Raw genomic sequence first — 26,886 nt, 5'->3', positions numbered from 1 at the left:
CTCCCGCTGAGGCTGTCAGGCAAGGCGTCGTCTGTTAGCCAGGCCACCCTGCACTCACCCTCAGGTTCCCCTTCGTTCGCTGCTTGTTCTTCCCGCCCATGGTCCCGGTAGAAGCCGCACTCCCAGCCCGCAGCTCCTGGGTTGACACAGCCGGGCCACAACTTCCGGCCGCTCGCGCCGGAAGAGCGCTCAGTGCAACAACTTCCCCCCTCCGGCCCTCCACTTCCGCCACCTGCCCCGCCCCCTTTGCAGCCCCATTTCCTCTTCCGCCTGCCGCTGCCCTTGAGGTCAACCGAGATGTCACAGTTTAAGCCGCGCCTGTAAGTCTAGTAGGAGGCCAGCTTTGTATCTATGGCGTCAAATCAGTCAGTGCTCTCTTGAGCAAAACTGGCAATGGCGGTAAAGAAACAGTTTAAGTCAAGGATGATAGAATGAATACATAACCGTAAGCCTTTGGGAAGGTAGAATGTCGAACCTTAAAAGTGATGCGGTCATCAACTAGGCATTCCGCTTCGGAACTGGAGAGTAAAATTAAGCATTTTAATAAGGTGGTTCTTGTCAAAATTTGAGTGCTGTTTTAGGAAATACTCTTCCTAAATTCCCCCGCGCTTTTGACATACCAAAATTTTATGTGCGAGGTGGTCTTGAGACATGTGGCACTTGAAGGGTTGTGTCACATTTATATCCAGGCCAGATCTCTCTTATGTGATCCACAGACATGCATACCCTTTTCATCAGAAGGCTTGGAATTTGAACATCTTGGCACCCAGATCCACATTCAATAATGGAATGTATTTTACCCCCAAATTTAGTTCTCTTCCATTGTCTGGGCGAAATGCACCACTGTAAATCTTAAGTGCACAAGCCACTCTCCTGAGAGTGGTCCTCTCTCATACCCTCTGTCTCCCTCTTACCCTCGTCCCGTCATACACTCTGTCCGATAAACTCTCAAACCCTAACAAGTTTGCCTCCCAAATACCTGTCACATTGATCCCTCTTCATCTCCATCATCACTACCAAAGATAAGGATGCCTTGGTAGTAGCCTCTTTACTGGTTTGCAAACATGCATTCTCACTTCAGCCAGGGTGCACACTGTTTAATAAAACTGGCCACAAGATCCTGCAATCACAGGGTCCCATCTCATGCCAAGGGTGAGCCACCGTAGCTTTGCTTAATCTCTTAACAATGCCTCAGACTTTCCAGCTTCAGGGTCTTCAATCAGATGTTCTTTCGGTGAAAGGTTTTTTGCCCATTTCTCCCACCTCAAAATTCTTCAGTCTTCCTGAGCTCAACTTGGTTAGGTTTTATTGTACACACTCTCATGGATGTCTCTACTTAGCAAAAGTGGAGGAGCCAGCATTATGGTATAGCAGGTTAAGCTGCTGCCTACTGACCCAGCTCCCTGCTCATGGCCTGGGAAGGATGCAGAGGATGCTTGGAGTCCTGACACACATGTGGGAGACTTGGGTGCAGTACTAGGCTCCTGACTTTGGCCTGGACCAGCTCTGGCCATTGCAACAATTTGGAGAGTGAACCAGTGGCTGGAAGATGGCTGTCTTTTCTTCTGTCATTGTGCCTTTCAAATAAATAAATCTTCAAGACAGTAATTAGATATTAACTAAGTATCTAGTATTTACTATGTCCCATTAATATAACAGTATTTGGCCAACAATAGCATTAGAAAATATAATGGTGGTGCCAGTGTTGTGCTGTAGTGGGTAAAGCTGCTGTCTGCAATACCAGCATTCCCTATGGACATTGGCTGGAGTTCTGGCTGCTCCACTTCTGATATAGCAGCAGTACACGGCCCAAGTGTTTGGGCCCCTGCCACCTATGTGGGAGACCTAAATGAAGCTCCTGGCTTGGTCCTGGACTAGTGCTGGCAATTGCAGCCGTCTGGGAAGTGAACCAGCAGATGGAAAAATCTCTCACGGTAACTCTTTCAAAAGAAATAAATAAATCTTTAGATGCTATTTCTAGTTCCAACGAAATATATATCACTAAGAGTGTCATAAAATCTATAGTTCATCTAGGAAAACAACCTATAACATTTACTGAGGGGCATAAAAGATAATAGATAGCTCTTATTTCTAGACAGAAAAATCAAATAATGGAAAAATGGCAAGAGATTACATATGATATTGGTTCAGAAGACAGTTTCTGGTTACTAGTGATAAATTTGGACATGTTATGTAACTACTCTGATGCCTGTCAAAGGATTGTGGTAAAGGCAACTGAGGAGTTCTTCAGAGGGATTTTAGTACAGACATGGTAAGCATTTAATACATTAGCTATCAGTACTATGTTGATTCTAATAAAAATACTGATAATTTTAATGTAAGCTATAATCTGCTTTTTATCTCTTTCTTTTTTTTACTTTATTTGAAAGGCAGAGAGAGAGATCTTCCACCTCATGGTTCACTCTCTAAATGTGCCCAACAGCCAACAGCCAGGACTAGGCCAAGATGGAGCCAGGAGCCTGAAACTTAGTCCAGGTTTCCCACATGAATGGTGGGGACTCAAGTACTTGAGCCATCATCTGCTGCCTCCCAGTGTCTTCCCAATTAACAGGAAACTGAATTGGAAGTGACGCCAGAACTCAAACCCAGGTACTCTGAAATACAAACAACCTAGTGTCTTAACTGTCGCACCAAAGGCTCATCCTTACACAACAGCCTCCATGGACTTTGAAAACAAGATTTAAAGTTGGGAAGAGGACTAGTATTGTGGCACAGCAGGTTAAGCCACTGCTTGTGATTCTGGCATGCCATATCAGAGTCCTGGCAACACTGCTTCCAATTCAGTTTCCTGTTAATGTGCCTGGGAAGGCAGCAGAAGATGACCCAAATACTTGGGGCCCTGCCACTCATGTGGGAGACTGGATGGAGGTCCTGGTACTTGGCTTCAGCCTGGCCCAGACCTGGATGTTTTAGTCATTTGGAGAGTGAACCAGCAAATGGAAGATCAATTTGTCTCTCTCTCTTTTCTCTCTCTCTCTCTCTCTCTGTGTGTGTGTCTCTCTGTCTCTGTTTCTCCCTCTCTCTGTGACATTCTGGTTTTCAAATAAATAAGTACATGTTTCTAAAAAATATTTTCCAGAAGAATAAAATAAGAGACCAAATAGTAAATTTTTGGCAAATAATACTAAAATGAATCTTTTCAATCAAATGGTAAGATTTTGAAGTCATAAAACAATAAACCAGTGTTGCTGTTGATTTCTCAACAATGTTGCAGTGGATTTGTTTCTGAGAGGAGCAGCATGGTGGGGGCAAGAAGCGCGGAGTCACCACACAGACCCCGGAGTCACCACACAGACCCCGGGAGTCGGGTGAAAGTAGGCTTGAGGCGAGCAGCCCGCAGACTCATTTATTACAGTTGGAACCACATCTTATATAGTCAAGACCAACCAATCTGGTCAAGGGGCGGTCTATGCCCCAACCAATCACAGCCTGTTGCCAGGCAGGCTCCGTTGCCAGGTGGGTTTCAAAGCCATTCCTGAGTAACTGACACTCGCTTGCCAGTGGCCACCTTGGCATGGCCTTCTCATTCCACCATAAACCAGTTCTAAAAATAAAAGACCTAATTGAAGATAACTATTAAATTTAAATTTTTTAAAGATTTATTTATTTACTTGAAAGTCAGAGTTACACAGAGAGAGAGGAAAGGCAGAGAGAGAAGTCTTCCATCTGCTGGTTCACTCTCCAATTGGCTGCAATGGCCAGAGCTGCACTGATCCGAAGCCAGGTTAAGCTACAGTGGGCAGGCTGGCATCCCATATGAGTACCAATTTGAGTCCTGGCTGCTCCACTTGAGATCCAGCAAAAAGAACAAAGCAGGAAGCATTATACTACCTGACTTCAAAATACACTACAAGGATATAGGAATCAAAACAGCATGGTATTGGCATAAAAACAGACATTTAGACCAATAGAACAGAACAGAGTCTAGAAGTAAACCCTGCATTTACAGCCAGCTGGTTTTCAACAAATGTACTATGAACACAAATTAGGGAAAGGACATTTTCTTCAATCAATGATGCTGGGAACATTGGATATCCACATGTAGAAGAAACTGTCGCTCCCCCTCTTCGTGGAGGAACGACACAGGACCCTGCGCTGTTCTTTTGTCTGCTCGGCCCTTCCCGGGTTTGCTGCTGGTTCTTCCCGGGTTGGCTACCATCCCTTCCACCTCCGTGGAAGGGCGGTTCCCCCTAGCCACTTTCCCCACTTCCACGGGGGAGCGGCACACCGCCGGCCGGCTCTCTCGGGGGCTGCACAGGTGTTCCTTCAGATAGATGTTCCCCTTAGATGTTCCTTGGTGCATGTTGTCTCTCTCCTCCTTTATAGTCCTCTTCCACCAATCCCAACTCTGCTACCCACATGCTGAGTACGCTGCTCTCCTCCAATCAGGAGCAGGTCCTACAGTTTATTGGTTGAACTGGAGGCAGCTGTATAGAAGCTGTTTCCTCCTCTCCCAGCGCTGTATTGTGGGAGAGCAGATGCATAGAATAAGTCTTAATTCCAGTAACTTAGTCTAGTCCGAGTTGCTCCCAGTTGCTCCCCACAGAAACAGACTCCTATCTCTCATTCTCACCATATACAAAAATCAGTTTGAAACAGACCAAACATGGGTGGATATTTTGTGTAGTGGGTTAAGCCCATGCTTGAGGTAACCTTGTCCCATATCAGAATGTCAGATTGAGTTTTGGCTACTCCACTTCCAATCCAGCTTCCTGCTAATACGTCTTAGCAACAGCAGATGATGGCTCAAATACTTGAGTTCCTGCCACCCACTTGGGAAACTTGGATGGGCTCTTGACTTCATCCTATCTCAATCCTGGCTGTTGTGAGCATTTGGGGAGTAAACCAACAGATGGATGATCTCTTTCTCTCTCTCTCTCTCTTTCAGGTAAATAAATTTTTAAAAAATTTATGGACTCTAGGGACAGACATTCTGGCATAGAACTCTGATATGTGTTAAACAGGTGGGTTAAAATGCCACCTCTGATGCTGGCATCCCATATCAGAGTGCTAGTTCAAGTCCATTCTACTCCACTTCCATCCGGCTTCCTACCAATATACCTGGGAAGCAGTGGATGATGGCTCAAGTCTTTTGTGTTTCTGCCAACCATGAGGGACACCCCAATGGCATTGCCGTTTGGGGCGTGAATCAGTAGATGGATGATCTCTGTGTCACTCTGCCTTTCAAATAAAAACATCTTAGGGCCCACACTGTAGCACAGTGGGTTAGGCCACTGCTTGGGATGCTGGAGTCCCTTATCAGAGTGCCAGTCCAAGTTACAAACCAACTTATTGCTAATTCACCTGAGTAGGCAGTGGATGATAGCCCAAATGCTTGGGCCCCTGCCTATCTGGGAGAATAAGATGAAGTTGCAGTCATTTTGGGAGTGAACCAGCACCTGGAAGAATATTGGCACTCACTCCCCCCACACCTCAAGCTCTATCTTGCCAAAAAATAAAGATCTTTAAAAATAAGCTCTTTTAAAAAATAGCCCAAAGAATTAAATATCACATCTAAAACTAAAATAACTGGAAGTAAACACAGAGGTATTAGGGCGGGCAAAAATTTTGGATAAAACCACCAAACACAAAACAAAAGCAATAATAGACATGAGATTTTATCAAATTAGTAAGTTTTTATATAGCAAATGGAACAGTCAATGGAATTGTAGGAATGTAAATTCAGCCATTGCAGGAAAACAGTGTGAAGATTTCAAAAACAAAATAAAGGGGCAGGGGTTTGGTCCAACAGTGAAGACACCAGTTTATGTGCCCACACCTATCCCAAGTGGTGATGTTGTGCAAATACTTGAGTTTCTGCTACCAATGTGGGGGATCTTGATTGAATTCTCAGTTTCTGTCTATCATAGTCCTGGTATTTCAAGCATTTGAGGAGTGAATCACAGGATGAGAGCTCTTTCTCTCTCTGTCAAGTTATTTAAGTAATTAAAGAACATTGAAATAAGGCCAGCGCAGTGGCTCAATAGGCTAATCCTCCACCCGCCGGCACCCAGGTTCCAGTCCCGGTCGGGGTGCCGGATTCTGCCCTGGTTGCTCCTCTTCCAGTCCAGCTCTCTGCTGTGGCCCGGGAGTACACTGGAGGATGGCCCAAGTGCTTGGGCCCTGCACCCCATGGGAGACCAGGAGAAGCACCTGGCTCCTGCCATCGGATCAGCGTGGTGTGCTGGCCTCAGCGCACTAGCCGCAGCAGCCACTGGGGGGTGAACCAACGGAAAAAGGAAGACCTTCCTCTCTCTCTCTCTCACTGTCCACTCTGCCTGTTCCCCTCCCCCCAAAAAAAAATTGAAATAAAAAAACATTTAATGAGACAGAAATGTTTACGATCTATTGTTTCCTGAAAGAAGGTAGACACTAAGTAGAAATTACAGTATGGTTTAAAATTGAAAAGCCCATATTTGCAAAAATAAGATACCAGAAAATGCAAAATTAAAATTCAGTCCAGTTTTGTCTTGTGCACAGGTTAAGGCTCATTATTTATTTTAAAGGTAGAATCAGAGAAAGCTCATTCTGTTATCCCCTGGTTCACTCCTTAAATGCTACAACAACCAGGGCTAGGCCAGGCCTGAGGCTGAGAGCCAGAAGTCAGTTCAAGTCTCCCAGGTAGGCAATAGGAGCCCAGCTACTTGAGCCATGACTTACTGCCTCCCAGGGTGAGCATTAGCAGGAAGCAGAAATCAGGAGTAGTGAACCCAAGCACTCCAAATGGGATGCTGGCCTCCCAAATGGCATTTTATCTGCTTGCTAAATATCCACCTCAAGGATTAATTCGCTATTTCTATATTTTCTATATTAATTGTTTTTCTAATAAAAGTGAATGACGCATATATAAAATGGGGGAAGACAAGAGGCAAAGGAGTACAGGCTTACAAAATCGGAAATGCTGCTGAAAAGAAAAAAATTCTTTTGGTAAACCCCTGGTTAAAATCGTGGGGGAAACCGTGAATCTCCACACCAAGGAACACCTTTTCTTTAATTCTCCCGCTGGAATCCCAAAGAATATTGAGCATTGCCTCTTTTTCGGAAAAATAAGCTTTAAAAGTTCATTTCAGTTACACAGCTGCATTCCCCCCAACCCCGAACTGCGAGTCTACACCTAAGGACTCAGGTAGGAGTTCCAGGCAAGTGCCAAGCCAGGAAATGCAGAGTTCGTTGCTGTGGCGACGGGACACAACCTACCCAGAGGCCCCGGCTGACAATGCCAGGCACGCCACCGACTACTGCTTCCGGGGCACGCCGGCCCTGACAGGCGCATGCGTGAAGCCTCGTGGTCGTCTCCGCGCTTATAGCTGGGTACCGTTTGCGAGTGCGGTGGGGCCACAGAGGAAACCCTCCAGTCAGTCACGGCCCCAGCACGGTTGTGGGAAGCCGGCGCCTGTCTTCCCTCGCAGCGAGCGGCCTTGGACACTGCGCCGGTAGAGCAAAGGACCGTAAGATCCACCTCCCTCTTCCTACCCACTGGCGTCAGATCAAGACTGCTGCAGCGCAGAGCTCGCCGTAGCCTTTGCAGCAGTTGTGTGGACTCAGTTTGTTCTAAGCACGTGTAATGACCGCTGGACAGGGGAGGGGCTGTCTGAACTGCCACTGACTCTTGGTTGCCCTGAGACGTTTCTGGAATTTCACCAGCGATTTAGTTAGGTTTCCTTGGTATAGATCCTTCTTGGGAGAAGAAAAAATCTGTGTAACAGAGTATTTGTGTAATTATCAGGTCTGCACAGCAGCATATACAGTGTTTTTTAAACGCAGTTTATCAAATTAATGTGCAAATGATAAGACTGGCTTTCACTGTGTTATTTACAGTTCAGTTGATTTGGATCTGGGGTCAATTTTAATATTTTTGGCTTTTTAACACTTACAATCTGTTGTTTGTATAGCAATTTTTTTTGACAGGCAGAGTTAGAGAGAATGACAGAGAGAAAGGTTCTCCTTCCGTTGGTTCACCCCCCAAATGGCCACTCCCGCCAGCGCTGTGCCAATCCGAAGCCAGGAGCTAGGTGCTTCTTCGCGCGCCACAGCAGAGAGCTGGACTGGAAGAGGAGCAACCGGGACAGAATCTGGTGCCCCAACCGGGACTAGAACCCGGGGTGCCGGCGCCACAGGCGGAGGATTAGCCTAGTGAGCCGCGGCACTGGCCATAGCAATTATTTTTACAAATAAAAATTGACATGTAATTAGGGTTACCTGTCCACACTATGTTTCTTTAGAACATAGGCAAAATTTGAGTTATGACTTTTTTTTCCCAAGAATAACGATTATTTCCTTACAGATGATTCCAGCTCAAGAGATTCATGAGTAAAAGATTAATACATTGACATCCCTGTGGAACCAATACACATGCAGTCATACTGCACAAACTTTAAAGTTTATATATCAAGTATACAATCTTTGGTAGAAGTCTAAGAAAGTTATATTGCTAGTATTCAACATGTAACTACAGTTGGTTTTATTGTGTCTCTTACATTATACAACATACTCAGGACCATCCAACTTGCTGTTTATTTTCAAAAGAATAATAATCATGAAGTTGGAATATCTGTATCTTGAAATAGGCACTGTGCTTTAAATATAATTCTGATTCTCATTTAACCACCTTTATATATAAGATCTTTCTAAATTAGATAGGTCTATTTTATTCTTTCTGACTCTACATAGTAGAACAATCTAACTGATCAGATTCCTTCCCAGCTGCTCACCTCCTCATTGCCCTGGAAATGCCACTTCTTCCTGTGATGCCACCATACATCCAGATAAGACTAGCTGTGCACCTGTGGTGTCTGACGACTCTGGCCATGACTAGATTTAGATGAAATGTCCTATAAAACATGGGTCTGACATCCCTGCAATCAAGTAGCCTTAAAAGTTTTCTTTGGAAACAGACCTCCTCTCAAATTTAAGGCTACTTGATTGTATTCTGTGTTTATGTTACATTTGAGATCTGTACATTTGTGCATAGCCATATTTTTAAAATTAATAAACAAAGACCAACAAGTTGTAGCACTTCAGTTCCACTGAAAGTAGTACATCCTCTGACCCCATGGCTGCCCTGCACCTTTTGGAAAAGCTTTATGGAAAGCTATTTCCTGAATGAACAATGTGTCAAAATCCAATTTGCTCTAAATTATTATTTGATAAACTGTTGTAATCTACTTAAAACCAAAAAATTCTGAAAATGTGTCATGATGTGTGTGTCACGGCATTCTTCATCTAAGGTCCAAGTTTCCAGAGTGTTGTGTTGATTCTCGCTTTGGACCAGATTGTTAATTCCTGACTGCATGACTCATCTTTCTTTTTTTTTAAAGATTTATTTATTAATTTTATTTTAAAGAGAGAGAGGGGAAAGACAGAGATCTTCCATCTGCTGGTTCACTCCCCAAACGGCTACAACAGCTGAAGGTAGGCCAGGCCAAATACAGGACCCAGGAGCTTCTTCTGGGTCTCTGACAAGGGTGCAGGGACCCAAAGATTTGGGCCATCTTCCACTGTTTTCCCAGGCACATCAATAGGGAGCTGGATCAAAGTGGAGCAGCCAGGATTTGAACCAGCGTCTGTTTGGAATGCCAGCACTGTTGATGGTAGCTTTACCCACTGTGCCACAGCATGGACCCCAAGACTCATCTATCAAGAGGACTTGAGAAAAGCTGCTGATTATCAAGATGTCTTCTGCATCCTGTAATGCTCTGCTGGATGACACAGAAGACACTGTGTCACAGGAGGAGTCAAAGCCACAAGACAGGCATTTTGCAAGAAAGTACGTTGTTCCAAAGGTGTGTTTTATTTCATAAAAGTATCTAGAGACTGGTCGGCGCCGCGGCTCAATAGGCTAATCCTCTGCCTTGTGGCGCCGGCACACCGGGTTCTAGTCCCGGTCGGGGCGCCGGATTCTGTCCCGGTTGCCCCTCTTCCAGGCCAGCTCTCTGCTGTGGCCAGGGAGTGCAGTGTAGGATGGCCCAAGTGCTTGGGCCCTGAACCCTATGGGAGACCAGGAGAAGCACCTGGCTCCGGGCTTCGGATCAGCGCGATGTGCCGGCCGCAGCGCGCCAGCCGCGGTGGCCATTGGAGGGTGAACCAACGGCAAAAAGGAAGACCTTTCTCTCTGTCTCTCTCTCTCACTGTCCACTCTGCCTGTCAAAAAAAAAAAAGTATCTAGAGACAGGCAGCGCTGGTATTAGATTGGTAGCTCAACAACATGGGGACTGGCATCTTTGTGATTCTTTAGGTCCTTCCCTCATATTTGGAAGGATTACTCCAGCTCCAGCTCCAGCCATCACTTCAGTGTTTGTAGCAAAAATAGGTAGCCTAGTTTGCAACTATTATTTTTCTTTAATGTTTTTATTTTTCATTTACTTGAAAGAGCAACAGAGAGAGACACAGAGAAAAACATCTTCCATCTGCTGGTTCACTACCTAAATGCTCACACCTGCAAGGACTGGGCCAGGAACTTGGAACTCCTCTTGGGTCTCCCCATGGATGGTAAGGGCCTAAGCACTTGACCCATCATCTTTGCCTTGCAGGATACAGCACCTGGAATCTGGATTGGAAGTGAAGCAGCCAGGACTAGAATCAGCACTGATATGGGGCACAGTCATCACAAGTGGTGGCTTGACCTGCTGTGCCACTAACACCTGCCCCTGTGTCTATCACTTTTTTTTTTAAGATTTTGTGTATTGGGGCCGGCACTGTGGTACAGCTGCTCCACTTCCGATCTATCTCTCTGCTATGGCCTGGGAAAGCAGTAGAAGATGGTCCAAGTCTTTGGGCCCCTGCACCCATGTGGGAGACCCTGAAGAAGCTCCTGGCTCCTGGCTTCAGACTGGCACAGCTCTGGCCGTTGCGGCCAACTAGGGAGTGAACCATCGAATGGAAGACCTCTCTCTCTCTCTGCCTCTCCTCTCTCTGTGACACTCTGACTTTCAAAGAAACACATAAATCTTTAAAAAAAAAAAAAAGATTTATGTATTTATTTGAAAGGTAAAGTTAGAGAGAGGGAGAGAGAAGTCTTCCCCAAATGGCCACAATGGTCAGGGCTAGGCCAGATTGAAGCCAGGAGCCAAAAGCTTCATCTGGGTCTCCCACTTGGGTGCAGGGGCCCAAACACTTGGGCCATCTGCTGCTGCTTTCCCAGGTGCATTTGCAAGGAGCTGGATGAGAAGTGGAACAGCTGGGATAGGAATCGGCACCCATATGGGGATGCCAGTGCTGTAGGCGACAGCTTAACCTGCTATGCCAGTGTTGTCCCTGCATGTATCACTTTAATCAGAAAGCTGAAGTTGTCCCAGAAATGATTAGACCACCCATAGCTGCAACAAAGACTAGAAAAGTGAGCAGTTTGCTTTTTCAGATTCTTTATGGATGAGGTAAGGGAGAAGAGAGTTAGGATTGGCTAACAAGTTGGAGCACCAGTATTACTATTACATAGTTTCTCTTTCAAAATAGGTAGTTTATGTGTCAAGAAATTTCTATCAAACAATTTTAAGATAAATTTAAACTCAGTCTTTTCAAATCATGACATTTTCAAAAATTTATTTGAAAGAGTTCCCATATTCTGATTCATGCCCCAGATGTCTGCAGTGGCTGGGCTGGGGCTAGAGCAAGGGGATGGGAACAGAATCCAGGTCTCCTTTGTGCGTGGCAGGAACCCAGTTTCTTGAGCCATCACCATTACATTCTGGAGTCTGCATTGGTGGGAAGCTGGAGTCAGGAGCCAGAGCTGGACTCTGAGCCAGGCGCTTCAATGTGAGACATGGGTACCTCAGCTACTAGGATAATCACCCACTCCTAATCAAGGCATTTTTAACAAATACATTTCAGCTATACTGATTTTTTTGTCTTCTTCCCCCAGCATTTTAGAATGGGACTAAAATTAAATTATTTAATTTATCAATATACACTGGGGGGAAAAATCAAAAGGCAAACAGTGACAAACTATTCTCAACTACCATTTTTCTCAGTTATTGTCCTTCCACACCAAAGAACATCTGGAAAACATCTCCACAACCTTTGGCATTTAAGAACTGATACAGCTGACCGAAGTCCATATGGTTTCCTCTGGCTCCACTAACACTGAACGCTTTTTCCTCAAAAATGGAAAATTTCCTTTGTCTTTCCATTTCATCATTCGTACCATCAAAAGGAATGTCTTCTCGATGGCGAATTAAGATTCTCTTCCAGTTTAATTTTCTGAGTCTGAAAAGAAATTTTCAAAATAGAAGTTTTCAAAATGTGTGGTATCATATGTGGCACTGAAAATAAAAGTTAGGAAACATATTTATCCATGCCTCTCCCTAAAAGTAATTCACCATAATATCACCAGGATTTACCAAATGTGATTCTCATTGTATTCCCCATCCCTAAACTCAATAACTGCCAATATTATTTCCTTGTATCAGTTTTTTTAGAATTGTGGCAATGACAAACTCACTGAAATAACTTCTCAGAACTCAGTAGGGAAATGAGAAGACCGAAAGCAATTCTAATGCTTCTAGAAAGTCCATTGTTTCGCAACGTGTACAGTGTACAGCATCACTAAGATGAGGAAGAAATGGGACAGGATCCTAGACTACATCCTAGGCAGAGGCTCAATTCCTCCACCATTTAATTAGAGAATGTCTGCCTTATGCAGTGTGCCAGGTGAGGAGGGTGATGCTGATTTTGTGCAATTTCTGCCTTACCTACTGCCTTGACAGTGAATCCCCATGAAGATACAACCCCAGGGACATACTTAGTTGTACATCCCTAGGACTTCTTTGAGTGTTGAAGTTATTGACATGATATACAAAATATGTGAAAGCAAACCTTGACCAGAATTCTTCACAAGCACTTTGTGGGCCTTCCACACAAACAACACCAGGTTTCCCAGGCATGCTAAACCCAGACAGGGAAAGCTCCTTTGCCCACTCTAGAATATTCTTTCTTTTGCATTTGTTGTAGATGTGATGGCTGTAGATCCAGAGTCTTGTGAGAATGAGATCGATGGTCTGGATTGTGCTTCCTGTGGTAGAGGGAGACAGAGCCTCTCTGCTGACATAGCCAGAGGCATGTTCTCTAACCCACTCTGTGGCATTTAAGATACAGACATCTCCGAGACAATACTTGTGCAGGTATGCAGCCAGCTCTGTGTTCAACTGAGTCTGCTGGGATCTACTTAATAATACTGACCTGATGAAAAAGATACAGAAAAATGTATCAATTTTCTTGGTACTGTCAACAAACTGGAGAAATACTTCTATTGGCAGATTAATTTCTATCTCCAAAGTTGGCCAGAGTTGCTTTAACATACCTGACTGTAATTTCAGGCAGAACTGCAGGGTATTTAAAGGGAAGAATACATGCCAGAGAAAACATTCCCTAATTAAAAAAGAAAGAAAAGAAGTAAAATACTATAAGCACTGTTTTAAGTCCTGTCAGGTTTTAATCTTAAAAAAAAAAAATTACCATTGCTTCTTCAGACATCTCCAGGTTCATATTGATGGTAAAGTAAACTTTCGAAGATCGCCCCTCCATTGTCCTCTTTTCAATACAGTCTTTCAGTTCTGCCAAAGCTAGCTGGTCATTCACTATGAGCTCATTTTCACCGGGGAACATACTGGACAGCAGATCCAACTCAGAGAGCTGGGCCTCAGCCTGCTCCATTGCAGTCATTCTTGGACATCCATAAATTCCTAAGTAGGTAGAGATAGAGAATTTACATTTACAGTCTTGGGAAACTCAATAGATCGACATAGGCATTTACAAAAAATGTATTTGATTTCTTTAGAAAATGTGAAATTTAGGGGCAGGCAATTTACTTAGCAGTTAAGATGCCAGCTGGGAGGCCTGCATATCATATCAGAATGTCTAGTTCAAGTCCCAGTTCTGCTCTTGCTTATGCAAACCCTGGGAGGTAGCAGATGATGGCTCAAGTAGTTAGGTTCCCACCACCCATGTGGGAAATCTGGATAGAGTCCTTGGTTCCTAGCTCTGACCTAGACCAGTACTGGCCACTGTAGGTGTTTGGGAGAGGGAATCAGCAGGTAAGATACCTCTGTGTGTCTTAAATAAATAATTAATTTTTTAAAATGTGAAATCTAAATGTGTCTCCCTCATATTCTACGTTCAAATGTAATATACAAAGGACCAAATATATGGGATGATCCAGAAAGCACCATAAAACTCTCTATCTAGAGAGTTGATCAAGCTAGCACCTTCAACCACTGCATGAGCAATTTAATTGAAGTAAAGCAAGTATGTAGTACCAAGTAAACCAAGTATGTAGTAAAAAAAAAAAATTTATCGGACAGAAGAGAAAATGGTTACAACTGGGAACCTAGAATGAACACAATAAGAGGTTAGTAAAGTGGATGGTTAATTTCTTTTTCTTAAGTCAATAATAATGTTCATTAGCTGTTCTAAGAAACAGATGAATCTAAAGAAGAAAAATAAAGACTATCTCACAGCTCAAATAACCTCTATTAATATTTATAAATATATATCTATTTAAAAATTTATTTATTTACTTGAAAGGGCTACAGAGAGAAGGAGAGGCAGAGAGAGAGAGAGAGGTCCTCCATCTGCTGGCTCACTCCCTAGTTGGCTGCAAAGGCCAGAGCTGTGCCAATCCAAAGCCAGGAGCCAGGAGCTTCTTCCAGGTCTCCCATGCGGGTGCAAGGGCCCAAGGACTTGGGTCATCCTCTGCTGCTTTCCCAGGTCACAGCAGAGAGCTGGATTGGAAGAAGAGCAGCTGGGACTAGAACTGGCGTCCATATGGGATGCCAGCACCGCGGGCGGAGGATTTACCCACTGTGCTGGCCCCATAAAATGTCCGAGTTTCAAGCTAAAACCATTCATCATGCCAAGAACCAGGAGGATCTCAAACTGATTGTAAAAGACAATAGATGCCAATCCTCCGCCTTACGGCGCCGACACACTGGGTTCTAGTCCCGGTCGGGGCGCCGGATTCTGTCCCGGTTGCCCCTCTTCCGGGCCAGCTCTCTGCTGTGGCCAGGGAGTGCAGTGGAGGATGGCCCAAGTGCTTGGGCCCTGCACCCCATGGGAGACCAGGAGAAGCACCTGGCTCCTGCCTTCGGGTCAGCGCGGTGCAGCGGCCATTGGAGGGTGAACCAACGGCAAAGGAAGACCTTTCTCTGTCTCTTTCTCTCACTGTCCACTCTGCCTGTCAAAAAAAAAAAAAAAAAAAAAAAAAAAAAAGACAATAGATGCCAAGACTATGTTGACAGAATTATCTAGCAAAAATTTTAAACTACTTCAGTGAACAATTGCAAAAACACTAGAAACAAATAAAAAAAAAAAAAGACTTAGTAAAGAAATAGAAGATGTAAACAAGAATGAAATGGAAATGTTGGAATTGAAAAATACAATACCCTAAATTAAAACTCAGTGAGTGGACTCTACAACAGAAGGAAATGGATAGAGGAAAGGAGCAGTAAACTGGAAGATGTAATGGAAATTATCTAAACTGAACATGAGAATAGACCAAAAGTAAACAGAGTTTTAGGGAGATAAAGGACTGTAATAAAACATTTAACATACATGCAGCAGAGTCTCAGGAGACGGGAAAAGAGGGCAGGGCTGAAAAAGTGCTCAAATAGCTGGAAACTTCTCAAATTTGTCAAAACCATGAACCTAAAGATACAAGAAGCTGAATGGACCACAAGCAGGATAAGCCCAAAGAAAACCCATGACAAGAAACATCATAATCAAACTTCTGAAAACCAAAGATAAAGAAAAAAATCTTGGGGCCAACATTGTGGTATAGTGAGTTCAGTTACCACCTATGATACTGACATCCCATATGAGTGCTAGTTTGAGCCCTGGCTGCTCCACTTCTGATCCATCTCCCATGTGCACTAGCAAGGAAGTTGGTACTCGGGCCCCTGCCACCCCTGTGGGAAATCTGGATGAAGTTCTAGGCTCCTGACTGGGAGCCTGACTGGCCCAGCCCCTGCCTTGGGGAGTGAACCAGCAGAAGGAAGATCTCTCCTTTCTCTTTCTCCTTCTTTGTGTAACTCTGCCTTTCAAATAAATAAGTCTTTTAGAATCATCTTTGGGGGCCAACATTGTGGTGTAGTAAGTTAAGCCTCTGTCTGCAGCACCGGCAACCCATATGGGTGCTGGTTTGAGTCCTGGGTGCTCCACTTCCTATCCAGCTATCTGCTAATGACACATTATCTCAGCATGTATGTTGTAAATATGTATATGTAGATTGCTTAAAATATTGTTTAATATAAAACCAAAAATTATTTGCCTCAGATGAAGGACTTAGAAAGGAGAGGAGGTCAATGGCAGGAGATTGTAACCTTCCCCTACCATTTAAATTTTTTGTACTTTTAAAAATATATTGGGGCTGGTGCTGTGGCATAGTAGGTAAAGCCGATGCCTGCAGTGCTGGCATCCCATATGGGTGCCAGTTCGAGTCCCAGCGGCTCCACTTCCGATGTGGCTCTTGGCTTCAGATCGGTACAGCACCGGCTGTTGCAGCCATCTGGGGGAGTGAACCAACAGAAGGAAGACCTTTCTCTCTGTCTCTCCCTCTCACTGTCTGTAACTCTACCTCTCAAATAAAATAAATAAAATCTTAAAAAAAGAAGAAAGAAACTTGGACATTTTGGGTATTATGTTTTGAGACTATGGATATTATTAAATCTATTTTTGTTATACTGCTACAGTTGGGAAAGAGGGGTGCTGCCTTTTTACTGCCAAATGGAGAGGTTCAGGTTCCCTGCTTAGCCTCCTCTGATATGAGGTTGGGGGAAAGGAAGCTCTTCTTTTTTTTTTTTTTAACTTTTATTTAATGAATATAAATTTCCAAAGTACGACTTATGGATTACAATGGCTTCCCCCCCATAACGTCCCTCCCACCCACAACCCTCCCCTTTCCCACTCCCTCTCCCCTTCCATTCACATGAGGATTCATTTTCGATTATCTTAATATACAGAAGATCAGCTTAGTATACATTAAGTAAGGATTTCAACAGTTTGCTCCCACACAGAAACATAAAGTGAAAAATAATAGATGATTTTTTTTAAATGATGATGAAATCAGATCAGACCTATTGTCATGTTTAATCCCAGTGAGAGTCAAGTTGGGAATTGATAATTTCTTTTTTCTTTTTCTTTTTCTTTTTTTTTTTTTTTTTTACAGAAAATCAGTTTAGTATACATTAAGTAAAGATTTCAACAGTTTGCACCCCCATAGAAACACAAAGTGAAATATACTGTTTGAGTACTCGTTATAGCATTAAATCTCAATGTACAGCACATTAAGGACAGAGATCCTACATGAGGAGTAAGTGCACAGTGACTCCTGTTGTTGACTTTACAAATTGACACTCCTGTTTATGGCATCAGTAATCTCCCTATGCACCAGTCATGAGTTTCCAAGGCTATGGAAGCCCCTTGAGTTCTCCGACCCTTATCTTGTTTAGACAAGGTCATAGTCAAAGTGGAGGTTCTCTCCTCCCTTCAGAGAAAGGTACCTCCTTCTTTGAAGACCTGTTCGGAAAGGAAGCTCTTCATTACTGCTGCATAAGAATAGGAGTTCTGGCTCTGCTACAGGCCTCTAACTGTGCCCCCTGGCTGGGAACTGCAGCAGTGACTTAATTGGTCCCCATGTGCCCTCCACTGACAAGGATGTGGCCTTGTTACTGCCAGGCTGTGGTCAAAGTCCTGACTCTCCACTACAACTCCTCTGATATTACCCTAGCAGGATGTGGGAAAGGTACATTGTTACTGCTGCATGAGGGTGGAAGTAGAGGCTTCCCTGTATTCCGATCTGACACAGGCCAGTGAGGTCCTTCCTGTTAGGGCCTCCTGGGAAGTCCTGGGTCCCTACACAGACTTCTCTGATATTGTCCTTATGAGGCATAGGGATTTAGGTGCTTCATTCAATGAGGGTGAAATCTGGGATCCATTTACTGGTATGGACATGGGTAGGGCCTCAGTGTTTTCTGTGGTATTCACCTAGTATAGAACATTCACTATATGTTTTTTTATTTAGCTAGGCTGTCCCCTTCCTGGTCCTTTAGCTGCAGAGAGCAAGTTTTTGTTAGTGCTTTTTGTCTTTTTTGGTCCACACCATTGGTGTTTCTGGGTTTCTAATTTTCCAGTGTCATGTCTGGGATACTTGAGGCAAAAAGAATACCCAGGGACGTCACCACCACATCCTTGCTTGGTTCTCAAGATCACTAGCCAGTCTGCCTTCTTTCCACCTTTCAGACTCTCTTTGCATATGCTTTATAGATAGTGTCCAGGATTATTAGTTGTACACAGTGGTAAAGACAGAGAAAAATATACTCACTCCATCTTACATTAAAAGTGGCAGTCCCACTTAATTTTGGGAAGTTGGCAAAAGAAGATGGTTAGCGTCTAGTAACTGCCATAAGGGGAAAACCTAGTATAAGGAAAGTTGATTTAAATATTCCACTCATTGGGGCCGGTGCTGCAGAGTAGCGGGTAATGCAGCTGCCTGCAGTGCTGGCATCCCATATGGGCACTGGTTCGAGGCCCGGCTGCTCCACTTCCGTTCCAGCTCTCTGCTATGGCTTGGGAAAGCAGTAGAAGATGGTCCAAGCCCTTGGGCCTCTGCACCCGTGTGGGAGATCTGGAAGAAGCTCCTGGCTCCTGGCTTCAGATTGGCGCAGTTCCAGCTGTTGCAGCCAGCTGGGGAGTGAACCAGTGGATGGAAGACCTCTCTCTCTGCCTCTCCTTCTCTCTCTGTGTAACTTTGACTTTCAAATAAAATAAATAAAACTTTTTAAAAAATTCCACTCATATGAACCTAAGACATAAATCAGACATTGTATAAAAAATATATATATATATATATATTTTTTTTTTGGACAGGCAGAGTGGATAGTGAGAGAGAGAGACAGAGAGAAAGGTCTTCCTTTGCCGTTGGTTCACCCTCCAATGGCCGCCACGGCTGGCGCGCGCTGCAGCCGGCGCACTGCGCTGATCAGAAGGCAGGAGCCAGGTACTTCTCCTGGTCTCCCATGGGGTGCAGGGCCCAAGCACTTGGGCCATCCTCCACTGCACTCCCTGGCCACAGCAGAGAGCTGGCCTGGAAGAGGGGCAACCGGGACAGAATCCGGCGCCCCGACCGGGACTAGAACCCGGTGTGCCGGTGCCGCTAGGTGGAGGATTAGCCTATTGAGCCACGGTGCCAGCCATAAAAATATATTTTAAAGAGGTTCAATGCATCACTGTCACTGTCTGTAAGAAAATAAAACAAAAATAATGTAACTTCAATAATAAGAGACTAGTTTAATAAATACACATCCAAAGAGTAGGATTTTAAGGTAATTAAAAGGGACTGGCCAGCATTGTGGGGCCAGCACTGTGGCATAGCTGGTAAAGCCGCTGCTTGCAGTGCTGGCACCCCATATGGCCAGATTTGAGAGCCAGCTGCTTCAGTTCCAATCCAGCTCTCTGCTATGGCCTGGGAAAGCAGAAGCCCTGCACCCATGTGGGAGACCCACAAGAAGCTCCTGGCTCCTGACTTTGGATCAGTGCAGCCCATTCATGCGGTCATTTAAGGAGTGAACCAGCGGATGGAGGATCTCCCTGCCTCTGCCTCTCTGTAACTCTGCCTTTCAAATAATCAAATGAGTCTTTATTTTATTTTATTTATTTTATTTTTTTTAAGATTTATTTTATTTATTTGAAAGACAGAGTTACAGAGAGGTAGATAGAGAACAAGGTCTTCCATCCGCTGGTTCACTCCCCAGATGGCCCCAATGGCTGGAACTGTGCTGACCCGAAGCCAGGAGCCAGGAGCTTCTTCCAGGTCTCCCACGAGGGTATAGGGGCCCAAGCACTTGGGCCATCTTCTACTGTTTTCCCAGGCCATAGCAGAGAGTTGGATTGGAAGAAGAGCAGCTGGGACTAGAACCGGCACCCCTATGGGATGCTGGCGCTTCAGGCCAGGGCGTTATCCCGCTGTGCCACAGTACCGGCACCCAAGTGAGTCTTTAAAAATGGGGGTGCAGAAAAGGGGGGTGGGTGGGGCTGGCATTGTGGTGCAGTGAAGTCACTGCTTGTGATGCTGTCATCCCATATCTAAGTGTTGTTTCAAGTCCTGGCTGTTCTCTTTCCAATCTGGCTCCCCACTACTGCACCTTAGAAAGCAGAGGAAGATGGTCCAAGTACTTGGGCTCCTTCCACTCACATGGGATACCTAGATGGAGTTCCAGGCTCCTGGCTTAGGAGTGGTCCAGCTAAAGCCATTGCAGCCATTTGGGGAATAAACCAGCAGATGGAAGATCTCTCTGCCTCTCCCCCTCTGTCACTGTGCCTTTGAAATAAACAAATAAGGGGGCCGGCACTGTGGCATAATAGGATAAGCCTCTGCCTGAAGCACCACTATCTCATGTGGGTGCTAGTTCGAGTCACAGTTGCTCCTCTTCTGATCCAGCTCCCAGCTAATGGCCTGGGAAAGCAGTGGAAGATGACCCAAGTGCTTGGGCCCCTGTACGCATATTTTAGACCTGGAAAAAGCTCTGGATCCTGGCTTCGGATTGGCTGTTGCGGCCATTTGGGGAGTGAACCAGCGGATGAAGGACCTCTGCCTCTCAATTAAATAAATAAATAAATCTTTAAAAATAAATAAATAAATATTTTTTAAATGTACATTGCCATTGATGTTCATATTTGGTTACCTAAAAAAAGCATATTGCAGAACAGTACAAATACAGATTCTTCTTGACTTACAATGGTGTTTTGTTCTGATAAACCAACCCACAATTAAGTTGAAAAATTCCTAAGTCAGAAATGCATTTAATACACCCAACTTACCAAGCTTAGCAATATAGTACATTGAAGAGTATCAGTTTACATCTGTGATTGTTACTGACTGGCAGCAGTAGCTCACTGTCACCGCCCACTACTGCAAGAAAGTAGTATTGCACTGCATGTCCCTAGCTTGGGAGAAGATCAAAGATCAAAATTCAGAATCCCAAGTTTGGTTTCTACTGAATACACACTTCTTTCTGCTCCATAATAAAGTGGAAAACTCTTAAGCCAAACCATTTAAGGACCATTTGTATTATGTTATCTTTACATGATAACATATGCATAAAAGAAGTCAGTTAGCTAAAACAAGTTAGGGAAGAAGGAAAAGACTTTTTCACTTCTAATTTCTCTGCTTTTTTTTTTTTTTTTTGGACAGGCAGAGTGGACAGTGAGAGAGACAGAGAGAAAGGTCTTCCTTTGCCATTGGTTCACCCTCCAATGGCCGCTGCGGTTGGCGCGCTGTGGCCGGCGCACTGCGCTGATCTGGTGGCAGGAGCCAGGAGCCAGGAGCCAGGTGCTTTTCCTGGTCTCCCATGGGGTGCAGGGCCCAAGCACCTGGGCCATCCTCCACTGCACTCCCTGGCCACAGCAGAGAGCTGGCCTGGAAGAGGGGCAACCGGGACAGAATCCGGCGCCCCAACCGGGACTAGAACCCGGTGTGCTGGCGCCGCCAGGCGGAGGATTAGCCTAGTGAGCCGCGGCGCCGGCCTAATTTCTCTGCTTTTATACCACTTGACATTTCATGATTTGCTGTAGTACTTCTAAATTCAAAAGGAAAAGGGGAGGGGGGAGTTACACTTTTGACAAAAAAATAAAAAAACACAAAAAAACAAAGCTCAATCTTGTTGCAAGAAAACTTGGCTTACCTTTTCAAACAGACTTTATTCTGTGGAATCACACACTATTATTGAAGTCAGCAGTGTCTTCATTGCATTCTTTTTCCTCTTTGGTAAAGGTTTATTGAACAGTTACAGTTACTGTATGTAGAACTTCATTCTTCACGCCTCATTGGAGCTTTCTATTTAGCTTGAAGATAAGGCTGTAGATCTAAAAAGATACAGGACAACAATAATAAAAAGCAAAGTGTTAAATGACTTTATAGGTATAGGTACTAAGATATAATCTTTCTATTAAGATGCGGGTAGTATCAATGAAATGGGCCATAAGGAAACATTTGAAGGAGGCAGGATCTGAGCTGAACCTTGAAGGAAGGGTAACATGTAGACAAGTGGAGGAGGAGGCATAGTGGGGACAGTTTCTGGTAGAAAGCTCTTTGAGGCAGGAAAGCACTATAGTGGTGGGGGCTCTGCCCTCTCTGAGCACAAGAGAAATAGTACAGACCAGAACCTGCCCCTTCTTCACAATCCCAACTGTCAAGGCCTCATTCAGGGGTTCATCATGTGGTCTGTTTTCCTGCAAACTAGTTATTTCGCTTGTGCCTGCTAGGCTTCAACAGTTTTTTGAACTTACGTAGCTTTTTTAAAAATAATTTTTTTTATGTATTTGAAAGACAGAGTTAGAGACAGACAGAGAGATCATCCATCAGCTCGTTCACTCCCCAGATGACCACAGTGGCTGGGAACTGGCCAAAGCGAGGAGCCAGGAGCTTCTTCTGGGTCTCCCATGCAGGTGCAGGGGCTGAAGCACTTGGGCCATCTACTGATTTCCCAGGCCATAGCAGAGAGCTGGATCAGAAGTGGAGCAGCTGGGAGTTGAACTGGTGCCCATATGGGATGCTGGCACTGCAGGCAGTGGCTTTACCCACTATACCACGGCGCCAGCCACTGGGTAGCTCCTAAAACCCCAAAGTTATAAAGTTGATGGCAGAAAAATGGCCCAAATTTAATCCATTCATAGTGTTTAGGAGCTGTACCTAGTGGGAGGTTCTCCGGTCAACGGGAGAGTGCTATCAATAGTAGTTCTCTCAAGAACACTGGTTATAAAAACCAAGTTGAGTTCATCTATTTTCCTTGCTTCCTGGCTTGCCATGTGATTCTTTCTCCACCTGCTTTCCCCCTTGCTATGTGATGCCTTGCATCAACTCAGGACTCTGCTCCTATGAATGTGATTATCAGATACCAAAAACCTGATCATGGACAGCAAAACTCCAAAACTGTGAGCCAAAATAAACATTCTTCCTTCATAAATATTTCACTGTAGTAATGAAAAGCTGACAAATAAGTACCCTAAAACTATTCCTGGCCCTTCTCTGCTCTGGACAGCTGACCTCTGTAACCCACATCACCCTGCTCTTCTGACTTTCTTGTGGTTGGGTTCAGCCAACATTCAGGCAGGAAATGAGAGGACCGGAGGAAGAGCCCAGAGTCTTTCTTCATTATTCCTTCTTTGCTTTGGAAGGATTCTAAACACCACAGTTCTGCAGGAAGCCCAAGAATATGGCACATTTTCTGCTGCCTGTACAGGCACATTAGGAGGAAGCTGGATCAGAGGTGAAACAGCTGATACTGGAACTGGCACCCTGACATGGGATTCTGGCATCACAAGAAGCATCTTAACCTGTTACACTGCAACCCCAGTCCCAAGGCCTCTCTTGTGAGATGACTGCATGGAAGAGACTAGAAGGTACTCAAAAGGAAACCATGTGTTTATCTGAGCAAAGGGTGCGCTAGGCAGAAGGAAAAGCATGTTCAAAGGGGCAGGAGGTTCTAAAGCACCTGGCTAGGGCATGCTGAGCAGGGGGCAGGGTGATAGAAGAGGTTATATTGGAAATATGGAACCTTGGTTTTTATCCTGATACGGAAGGTCACTGGAAAAGGTCTGACACTTGATGCTCAAGAGAACAGAGGAAAGCAAGGAGACCACACAGGTACTGCCGTGACTTGGAGAGATGAAGATGGCTTGGGGGTCAAGGCAGTGAGCAACCATTAAGATTTTGAACATACGGTCGGCGCCGTGGCTCAATAGGCTAATCCTCCACCTTGCGGCGCCGGCACACCGGGTTCTAGTCCCGGTCGGGGCGCCGGATTCTGTCCCGGTTGCCCCTCTTCCAGGCCAGCTCTCTGCTATGGCCAGGGAGTGCAGTGGAGGATGACCCAGGTGCTTGCGCCCTGCACCCCATGGGAGACCAGGAAAAGCACCTGGATCCTGGCTCCTGTCATCGGATCAGCGCGGTGCGCCGGCTGCAGCGGCGGCCATTGGAGGGTGAACCAACGGCAAAAGGAAGACCTCTCTGTCTCTCTCTCTCACTGTCCACTCTGCCTGTCAAAAATAATAATAATAATAAAAAAAGATTTTGAACAAACACAGTAGAGCACACAGCATTTCCTGATGGATTACATGAGATAGGTAGCCATGATTCCAAGGCTTTCAGCTACTGGAAAAGATGGATTTGCCATTTATTTAGATGGAGGAGATTGTGGCGATCTATAGCTTGGTTTTTGACATATTAAGTAATGAAATGCCTATTGAGACACCACTTAGAGATGTCCAGAAAGCAGCTGAATACAGATACATAGAAGAATTCAGCTGCAGATGTAAGTTGAGGAGTCATCAACGCTTATTTAACGTTATGTGTTTAAAGTCACCCAGAGGGAGGGTCAAGTTGGGAGAGGGTCCTATTGAGTTTGGGGTCTGGAAAATGAAGCGGAATCGACAAAGTCTGTCAGAGGACCAGTGAAAGGACAACAGAGGAAGTGAGGTCACAAGGGATGTCATTTATTTGCCAGACGGTTTTCGTTGATGAGAATTTTCCGACTCACGATTTAAAGGATGTACAATGCAAGTTGACTTTCGTGAGTGGGCTCGGCCTTGGTGATTACTATTGTTCGCCAAAGAGCACCACCGCCCGCGTCCTGAAAGGCGCCCACCGTTGGGGAACTGGGGCCCCAGCTAGAGACGGGAATGTCGGGCCCCGGCTGCAGGCGGGGCACGAGGGCGAGGTCGGTTCCGACCAATGAGAGAACGCGCAGCGCGAGGGGAGGCGGAGCCACGACGTCGGCCAGTTCCGGGAAGGCGGTACGCACTGCCGCGGCGCAGGAGCCCCAGGCCCGCCGTCCCTGCTGCTGGGCGGACGGGAGACTCACCTCTGGCAGCAGCTCCCTCACTGCTGGAGCTCCAGGCTTCCTTGCTGCACGGACTGCTCAAGTCGCGTCTGGAGGAAGCGTCGGAATCCGCGGTTACGGCCGCCCGACCTTTACTCCTCGCTCTTGCGCGGTGGCCTGGGGGGCGTGAGAGCGCGCCCTCAGCTGGCGCATGCGCGCAGGCCAGGCCGCGGGTTCCGGAAGCCGAGGACGCCCTGATCTGTGGGTTCGGCTAGACATCGGCACCGGCTTGAGTTTTCCTCTAAAGTCGGATCAACAGAAGGAATTCTTTGGCCCCGTTAGGTGCGTCTCACTCGCAGAGTCTTCCTTTTAGGGCCCTCTGCATTCCAGCCCCATCGGCGCTTCCCACCGCTGGCTGTCGGAGTGGAGCGGGCGCCGTGTCCTGGGACGCGGATCTGCCCACTCAAGTTGGGCTCCCGCAGCGCCTGCGTGCCTGGGAATCCTTGGGGAGTCCTGCCGCGGTACAGATCTCTACTGGGTAGGGAGGAGTGGGGTCCCAATTAGCGTTTCTAGTCTCTCCACGCAGTGGTGGTCCTTGTCCATGAACCATAGAGGAGCAAGACACTAGGGTGATGGCCTGTGTTCTTACCTGGTAACCAAGCAGGGAGGACCGGGTGAATACGCAGAATTATTTATCTCTGTTACTGAAAGGAGAGTTAGAAGGAGATTCCAGCACGGGGGGTAGTTACAGGGTGTTCCTTCTCATTCTGTATGCAGTGCACTTTTTGTAGTGTTGCACGCTTATTTTAGGAAAGTCGTAAGGTTTGTAGGTATTGATATTCACTGGTAGCTATTATCACTGCTAACTTCACAATCTTCTCTTTAAAAAAATAAAAGATGATAGTAAATAGGTCTTCAGAGCTGCATCTGAAGGCGCTTGTGTTTTGTGAATGGTTTTCAATGTTATTAATTCTTTTTCCTCGAACCGTGGGTATAGAAAATCTAAAGCATAAAATAAGGATGAGAGATTTTTACAGTGAAGCAGTAGAACATTTCTCAAGGAAGAGTGCCTTCACCCCTGTTGAGCAATGTCAGAACACATTTTGGGTTGTCACCACTGGAGCGATGCCACTGGCATCTAGTAGGTGGAGCCTCGGGATGCTACTCAGTTGTCTACAATCCAGAGAATGTGCCACTACAACTAAGAACTTGCTGGTCCAAAATGTTGATATTGTTGAGGATAAGAAACCTGTTTTTAAAAATGTTTAAAGTTTATTTTCATTTATTTGAAAAGTGGAGACAGAGATCTGCCAACGGTTAGTTTACTCCTTAGATGCCCCAAACAGCTGGAGTGAAGCCAGGCCAAAGCCAGGTACCTCCAGCTGGGTCTTCCATATGGGTGGCAGGAACCCAGGTACCTGAGCCATCACATGCTGCCTACCATGGCATGTATCAGCAGACAGCAGGAATTTGAGCACCAAACACCAGCTCTGAGATTAAAAGCAAAGATGTAGAGAGATCAGCATAACATTTTTTACTTTACCTGCTTTGTCACTCATCAATCCATTTTTTTCTGATACATTTTATTTACTTTTAAATTTGTTTCTTTGAAAGGCAGTTACAGAAAGAGAGTAAGATCTCCCATGTTCTGGTTTATTCCCCAAATGACTCCAATGGCTGGGGCTAAGCCAGGCAGAAGCCAGGAACTCCATACTGGTATCCCATAGTGGTGGCAGAGGCCAAAGCACTTGGGCTGTCTTCTGCTGCTTTTACTTGCACATTAGTAGGGTACTGGGTTGGAAAAGGAGCAGCTGGGACTTGAACCAATACTCACTTGGGATGCCACCATTGCAGGCAGCAGGTTAACCACTGCACCACAACACCAGTTCTTCCGATAGATTTTAAAGTAACTTGCAGATTAGTACACTTTCCTTGTGAGTGTGCCTATCATTAGTCCTAATTGAGTTTTCTTTTGAGTTAAAAAGGAAATGCATATCTTAAATGTACATTTACTGAGTTTTGAAAAGTGCGTACACCTGTGTAACTGAAACCCTATTAAGAC

The 26,886-nt window shown here is 45.3% G+C and overlaps 2 protein-coding genes across 5 annotated transcripts in view; both read right to left on the bottom strand.

Moving 5' to 3' along the window:
- Nucleotides 1-231, bottom strand: part of LTN1 (listerin E3 ubiquitin protein ligase 1) — a 72,653-nt gene extending 72,422 nt beyond the window's left edge. For all 3 annotated transcript variants that reach the window (XM_008267154.5, XM_008267153.5, XM_089330610.1), the window contains exon 1: nucleotides 59-231. In XM_008267154.5, coding sequence (XP_008265376.3) covers nucleotides 59-100 — 42 coding nt within the window. In that variant the 5' untranslated portion in view covers nucleotides 101-231. The remainder of the gene's footprint in view (nucleotides 1-58) is intronic.
- An 11,133-nt stretch (nucleotides 232-11,364) lies between these two features.
- On the bottom strand, nucleotides 11,365-25,307 carry RWDD2B (RWD domain containing 2B). 2 transcript variants are annotated; one of them, XM_008267155.5, is made up of 6 exons: nucleotides 24,867-25,307; nucleotides 21,690-21,870; nucleotides 13,471-13,697; nucleotides 13,316-13,383; nucleotides 12,832-13,194; nucleotides 11,365-12,222 (listed from the first exon to the last, which is right to left on the bottom strand). In XM_008267155.5, exons 3-6 carry the CDS (start codon nucleotides 13,675-13,677, stop codon nucleotides 11,988-11,990), a joined length of 873 nt encoding a protein of 290 aa, XP_008265377.3. In that variant the 5' UTR covers nucleotides 13,678-13,697; nucleotides 21,690-21,870; nucleotides 24,867-25,307; the 3' UTR covers nucleotides 11,365-11,987. The 2 variants fall into 2 exon arrangements, with proteins under 2 accessions (XP_008265377.3, XP_017202689.3); XM_017347200.4 differs by lacking the exon at nucleotides 24,867-25,307 and adding an exon at nucleotides 24,543-24,725.
- Nucleotides 25,308-26,886: the final 1,579 nt, after the last annotated feature.

The sequence above is a fragment of the Oryctolagus cuniculus genome, chromosome 4, assembly GCF_051225735.1.
Source record: "Oryctolagus cuniculus isolate XC-2025 breed Fujian yellow rabbit chromosome 4, ASM5122573v1, whole genome shotgun sequence".
In the NCBI taxonomy this organism is placed as follows: Eukaryota; Metazoa; Chordata; class Mammalia; order Lagomorpha; family Leporidae; genus Oryctolagus; species Oryctolagus cuniculus.
The sequence above is the reverse complement of the archived record's forward strand: the minus strand, read 5'-3'. Positions and strand labels throughout refer to the sequence as shown.

Excerpts from the sequence above, each read along its gene's own strand:
- RWDD2B (XM_008267155.5), bottom strand. The coding sequence starts at position 13,677 with ATGACTGCAATGGAGCAGGCTGAGGCCCAGCTCTCTGAGTTGGATCTG. Across the intron at positions 13,384-13,470 it reads AGATGTCTGAAGAAGCAATG|GGAATGTTTTCTCTGGCATG; the intron begins GTAATTTTTTTT and ends TTTTTTAATTAG. Across the intron at positions 12,223-12,831 it reads TGTGAAGAATTCTGGTCAAG|ACTCAGAAAATTAAACTGGA; the intron begins GTTTGCTTTCAC and ends ATTTCTTTTCAG.